This window comes from Galeopterus variegatus, unplaced genomic scaffold, assembly GCF_000696425.1.
Source record: "Galeopterus variegatus unplaced genomic scaffold, G_variegatus-3.0.2 Scaffold1360, whole genome shotgun sequence".
Taxonomy (NCBI): domain Eukaryota; kingdom Metazoa; phylum Chordata; class Mammalia; order Dermoptera; family Cynocephalidae; genus Galeopterus; species Galeopterus variegatus.
In genome coordinates this window covers 160,431-166,601 of record NW_007727471.1, presented here as the reverse complement: position 1 = coordinate 166,601, position 6,171 = coordinate 160,431, and the positions used below count along the sequence as shown (strand labels likewise).

Below are 6,171 nucleotides of genomic sequence, written 5' to 3'. Positions count from 1 at the left end.
AGGCGGAAGTCGGGGCGGGCCCGGCCGCTCGGGCCGCGGGATCCGGCGTCTCGAACTGCGTCGTCTCGGCCGGGGGTTCGCGGGCGCCCGGATGCCGAACCCGCCGCTGCTGGTGCTCTTCGGCAGCCAGACCGGCACGGCTCAGGATGTGTCGGAGAGGCTGGGCCGCGAGGCCCGGCGCCGGCGGCTCGGCTGCCGCGTGCAGGCCCTGGACTCCTACTCCGTGGTGAGGCCCCCGGGCCTCGGCGGGGAGACGCGAGCGGGCCCGGCCTGCCCGCCGTCAGCGCCTTCCCCCCGAAGGGCGTCGCGTTTTGTCTGAAAACGGGCCCTCCTTTTAGGGCGGATTTAGGGGAAGGGGGGGCTTCGCACCTGGAGGGTAGAGCCTGAAAACGAAGGCGGGGTGGCCGCTGGGGTGTTCACATAGGTCCCTTGGCCCTGTCACCCTGAGTGGAGGAGAGCGGGCCGGGTTTCGGGGAGGACGATTGGTCGTTACTGCTGGAGGTCTTACGTATGTTTCTTTCTGTTGAGGTGAATCTGATTAACGAACCCCTAGTGATATTTGTTTGTGCAACCACAGGCCAAGGAGACCCCCCTGACAACATGAAGGTAAGACTGGCCTAATGTGGCTCCTCAGATCCCGGCCCTCGACCCTCATTGTCTGGAGAGTCCAAGGAACACAATAAATAGTTGCCCTCCTGTCTCCATTGCACCTGGGGGTGGGTTTGAGAGGGTGTCTTTGGGTGGAGCAGGGGTTCTGCTTCTCCTCTATAATAATCTCTTCATAGCCACCAAACAGCCTGTCGTAGGCTTTAACCTTTCATATTTTTCCAGGCTGTGTATGAATGTAGTCTGGGTCTTGTCTGGATCTCTAGAATGTATGATCTTTGGGAAACATTGTTTAATTTTTTGAACATCTTTGAGCACATGTTATATTCCTGGCACAGTCTAGTGCTGGGGATCCAGCTGTGAACCAAGTAGCCACGTTTCTGCTCTCACGGAGCTTGTGCTGTAGCAGGAGGAACGTGTTTAATGGGCATTTACAAAGCAAGGAAATACCTTCTGCTGGGGAAGTGCCCGATGTTGCGAGAGCATTGATAAGGGGCATCCAGCCTTATCTAGCCCAGCCTGGGAGCTCAGGCAGAGCTTTCTGGAAGAAAAGAGCATAGGCTGAGTCCTGAAGGATGAGTGGAGGCTAGCCAGGCACCAGGGAAGAGGGAACAGCCTGTGTGAAGAGCCAGAAGCAGATAAGGATGGACAAGCTAAGGAGTGTGTGTGTCAAAGGCAAGAGGGGAGAGAGGAAAGGGAGGAAGCCAGGTCCAGTCCAGGAGCCTGGGCAACCACAGTGAGGCAGGTGGGCTTGAGGTGAAGAGCTGTGGACACCGGGTTTGGGGGGTGCCCAGTCACGTTCATATTCTAGCGAGACCAGTACTCGTCTTGGGGAGCAAGAGAGATGTCAGGAGATGCACAACAAGGCGAGAGATGCTGGTGCTGTGAGCTAGGGTGGGGCAGAAGGTGGACAGATGTTGACATGCTCCAGAGAAGTTAGGATGGTGGAACCAACAGGACATGTAGCTGATTGGATCCGAAAGAGGAGAAAGAAGGTGGAATCAAGACAGGTTTGGGTTGTGGAACCAGGACAGATGATATTTCCATCCACAGAAATACAGAGCGTGGGAGGGACAGGGCGCTTGGAGACGTCAAGCACGCAGTAGGTCTGGAGCTCAAAGGAGGATCTTGGGGTGGAGGGAGATGTTGAAATGGCCAAAATACAGAGGTGTGAGAAAAGGAAGCTCCTCCTCCTCCCACCCTGTGGCCCGTACCCCCACCCCAGGACAGGCTGCCCTGAACATTAGGACACTGGAGGGCAGGAAAGTGGCCAATCAGCAAGAAGAGGGAGTATACCATCCCAAGGTCAGAAGGAGGGTGTTTCAAGAAGGGCTCCAAAGAGAGAGAAGTCAGATAAGGTAAGGCCTGAGAGGTGTCGGTGGGATTTATCAGCAAAGGGATTGTTGGTGACATCAGGGAGAGCAGTTTCAGGGGCTCGTGGGGAGATGCCGGATCACAGGAGATCAGCAAGTAGGCAAGTGGGTGAAGAGGGCCGGCCCGGTGGCGCACTGCTACAGTGCGCCGCTTGGGAAGCGCGGCAGCGCTCCCGCCGAGGGTTCGGATCCCACATACAGACCGGTTCCCGCTCACTGGCTGAGCGAGGAGCGGGGGCAACACCGAGAGTTGCAATCCCGTTGCCGGTCCCGGCCCGGTGCGGGCACGACACTGAGGGTTGCGATCCGTTGCCGGTCACGAAAAAAGACAAAAAGGAAAAAAAAAAAAAAGTGGGTGAAGAGAGTCTTTTAAGAATGTCTAATTATTAAGAAAAGAATTCTGGTTGTGAAGGGGCTAAGGGATTAAAAAGAAGGTATAGATTGGAGAGACTCGGCAAGTTTAAATGCTGGTGGGAGGAAGGTGGTGTGTACAGTGTGGAGAAAGAGGCTAAAGACCAAAGAATGAGGACAGAGTGGGGATGATGTTCAGAGGCCGGGGGTAAGGCCTGAGCACAGGTGGGGGGGTCTCCTCATACAGGATGAGGGGCAGAAGAGAAGGCAGGCCAGGGGAACAGAGGCCGGAGGTGAATGGCAGGGTGGGGAAGATGCAGGGAGAGGAGAGGGAATGGAGACCTCCCTGAGGTTTGCGCTGGTCTGAGCAGCACGACGTTGGTGGTGGTCACGCCAGGACTTGGGTGGACAAAGCAGGGAATATTGCCGGAGACGGGTGTCCCCCAGGAGAAGATGAGGCATGCGGGAGCCAGGGTCAATCACCCTCCCCCACCACAGCAGGAACTGAGGACGTCTTCAAGAGGCTGCAGACCCAGAGCACAGGGACATGGAGGCACGGGTGAGGCTCCTCGGCAGCTGTCTGCGTGCCAGACAGGAAGACCCTGGCCTCCTTGTGGGGTCCTCTCTGAGAACACTGCAGTGTGCTCCAATGTGACAGGTGGGAAGGGTCATCTCTGGAGAAACTGAGGGATGCAGTAAGGCTGAGCAGCTGGGCTCCTGTTCCACTCCTGGCAGCAAAACCTGCTGGGTGTCGGCTCGTCCTTGAGGTTCTCTGTTAGCTTCTCAAGTACAAATAGACCACAGAGAACCACCACATGCTTGAGGAAAGACCCCAGTGAAAGGTAGAGGTTAGCGCAGCCGTGGTTCTCTCGGCAGAGGACATGGGTGCCCGCTATGAGCCCAGACCACAGGAGCACACAAGGACAGGACAGAGCTGGAGATGCAGGGAAAGTTCTTAAAAAGGGTATCAACAAACTTTAAAAGATTGGAAGATAAAGTTGAGAGAGTCTCCCAGAAAGCGTGACAAACGATGAGATAGAAAATGGAAAGAAGATATCAGAATTCAAAGATCATTCCAGTAGCCTAAGGATGAGAAAAAAATAGCAGAGAGGAAATTATGGAGGAATCTAATGAAATGTCCCAAAACCTAAGGATGAGTGTTCAGCCTGAGAGAGCTGGCCACGTGCCTGGGACGAGCCTGCCAGCTGCATCACTGTGGGTTTTAGCTGTTGGGGACCGAGTGCCCTGATGGCTGGCGGGGGCAGCACAGGGCACACACACGGGGCAGCAAGGAGGGGTCCTGGCCTCTCAGCAGCAACCCCAGCTGGAAGAGTCCAGGCAGAGCCTCAGGTTCTGAGGGAAGAAGACTCAATCCACCGTATGCCCAGCCAAACTGCCAGCCGTGTGAGAGGGAGGAGCTGGGGCATCTCCAGACAGGCAGGTCCCTGAAACTTTTATCTTCCCTGAGCCCTTTCTCAGGAAGGAGGAAGTTCTCTACCAAAAAGAGCAGGGAAGAGCCCTTTGGGCTTTGAGAAGCGAGAGTGTCTCATCAAGAGAGCACCCTGGGGAGGCCCGAGGAGGTGGAGCATGTTGCTCCCTAACCACATGGTCTTTTTTCTTTTTTTTCCTTTTTGTCTTTTTTCGTGACCGGCAATGGATCGCAACCCTCAGTGTCGCGCCCGTACCGGACTGGGACCGGCAACGGGATCGCAACCCTCGGTGTTGCGCCTGCACCTCGCTCAGCCAGTGAGCGGCCGGTCTGTATGTGGGATCCGAACCCTCGGCGGGAGCTCCGCCGCGCTCCCAAGCGGCGCACTGTAGCAGTGCGCCACCGGGCCGGCCCCAACCACATGGTCTTGAGTGGTGGCACGGGGCAAGCGGGCAGAGCTGTGTGCCCAACAGGGTCAGGGTTCCTTCACCCAATCGTGAAGTCTGAGGGTCCCGCTGCCACCTCCTGCTTATCTGCAGAAAGGGAGGGGGGTGCGGGGTGGAGCCTGAACCACACCGGAGGCCATTGCCACAAGGGCTTTGGGGATCCCTGGGACAGGAGGTAGGGAGGTGGCAGGCAAGCGCCCCACCACTGAAGGGCTGTGCGCAGGCAGAGGCTGCTGCAGAGGAGGCTGCAACCCAGTCAGGGAAGGAGAGGGATGTGTCCTAGAGATTCTTGGGCTCAGACCTCAAGGGTCTGGGTGTAATGTGCCCTGGGGAAGGGGAGGCCCAAAGCCACTCTGTGGCTATGCAGGCCTGGGGTGTCCCCCAGCCTGGGGATAGCTGAGCCCGAGGGCGTCCTGAGTGCACTGCCCTCACTGACTGCCACCTGCCACCTGCCTTCTTCAGCAGCCCCCACCCTGTGGCCATGACGCCTCTTCATGGGGGTGGCTCTGGGGGTAGCTTTCTTCTCTTATGATTTTATGTGTTTTTCCAAACTTCTTGACAATGTAATAAAATAAAAAATGGATTTGTTGTTTTAATAGCATAAAGCTCTTCAGGAGCAGGTGGGTGTGGCACCCCAGAGGGGATCCTGCTCAGACCTGGAGCTCATGCAGCCCAGCCTCCCGCTGGTGGGGTGGAGGCTGGTCTCACCAGGCCCTGGGCCAGCCCTGCCACCGCCCAGCACCTTTTCATCCTGCAGGCCAGCTGGGCCCGGCCCTTTGGCAGTTCTTTCGGTCTGGTCCGTTTTCTTTCCCGTCCCTGAGACTCTCCCCTCCCTCCCCACCGCAGACAGCTGCAGGGCTGGCCCAGAGTGGGTACTCTAATTCGGGGTTTTCTCTGGCTGTAGAACTTCTGGAGATTCATATTCCGGAAGAACCTGCCCTCCACCTCCCTATGTCAGATGGACTTTGCCGTCCTGGGCCTCGGAGACTCCTCATATGCCAAGTGAGTAGGGGGTGAGCAGGCTCTGGCTGCAGGAGGACAGTTGTGCATGTCAAGTGAGAAGCGTACTGGCAGGGAGACAGGAGGCCCAGCCCTTGGGGTGGCACTGGTACGTCCTCACCCACAGATGCTCCCCAGTGGACAACCTGGGCCTCGCAGTGGGGGGGGGGGGGCATAGACAGGAAGCAGGTAGGGCGGCAGAGTGGTGGGGGCCCTGGAGCAGGCCAGGCTCAGAGACAGCTGATGTCACACCTCAGTACACGGTGCAGGCTGACAAAAACCTGCCTGGCACCACTCCACACTTTCTCAGAAACATACCGTCAGGCTTCTGTGACTTAGAGCACAGGGACACACACAGGCCACGTTCTCCACTGGCAGGGAGTCCACCCCTGGTTTTTCCTTTCTGCATTTTCACAGCACACATCTGCACCCCTGAGCAAGGAGAGGTGCTACTTTGCAGCATTCTTGGGGAGATGATGAAGGATTTGTGTTTCAGAGTGCACGTGGTGGCTTAAGACATCAGGACACTGAAGCCACCTGCCTGCGCAGTGGCTGGATTGCCAAGTTTTGCTTGTCATTAGGGCCGCCTCCAAAGCTGCATGTGTGGCTAGGTTCTTGACCACCTTAGATGAAAAGGACAGAATATGGGAAAACGGGTGGCAACCAGCCCGGTTCTCCCAGAGATTCTGTCCCTCATGTTATAGGTTGGTAGTAAGCGCAGGCCTGAGGGTTGGGGGAGCCCCCTATGCTGTGGTCTCTCTAGACTCAATCATAGAGGCTCAGCCATTACTGCCCGGTACCACTAGTCAGCAGGCTGAACTTATTGCAGCCACTCGGGCCTGTATACTTGCAGAAGGTAAATCACTTAACCTATACACAGACTCAAAATATGTTTTCCATATACTTATATCCCATGCAGCAATTTGGAAAGAAAGAGGATTACTCAACACCAAAGGCAATGCCATAA

At 56.5% G+C, this 6,171-nt stretch overlaps 1 protein-coding gene across 2 annotated transcripts in view; it reads left to right on the top strand.

Annotated features, from left to right (window-relative positions):
* The first annotated feature begins 25 nt into the window (after positions 1–25).
* Positions 26–6,171, top strand: part of NDOR1 (NADPH dependent diflavin oxidoreductase 1) — a 12,066-nt gene continuing 5,920 nt past the window's right edge. The window contains exons 1-3 of one of the 2 annotated variants that reach the window (XM_008576473.1): positions 26–226; positions 529–606; positions 5,110–5,207. In XM_008576473.1, the coding sequence (XP_008574695.1) occupies positions 92–226; positions 529–606; positions 5,110–5,207 (311 nt within the window). In that variant the 5' untranslated portion in view covers positions 26–91. The remainder of the gene's footprint in view (positions 227–528; positions 607–5,109; positions 5,208–6,171) is intronic. The other variant, XM_008576474.1, reaches the window with a different exon arrangement.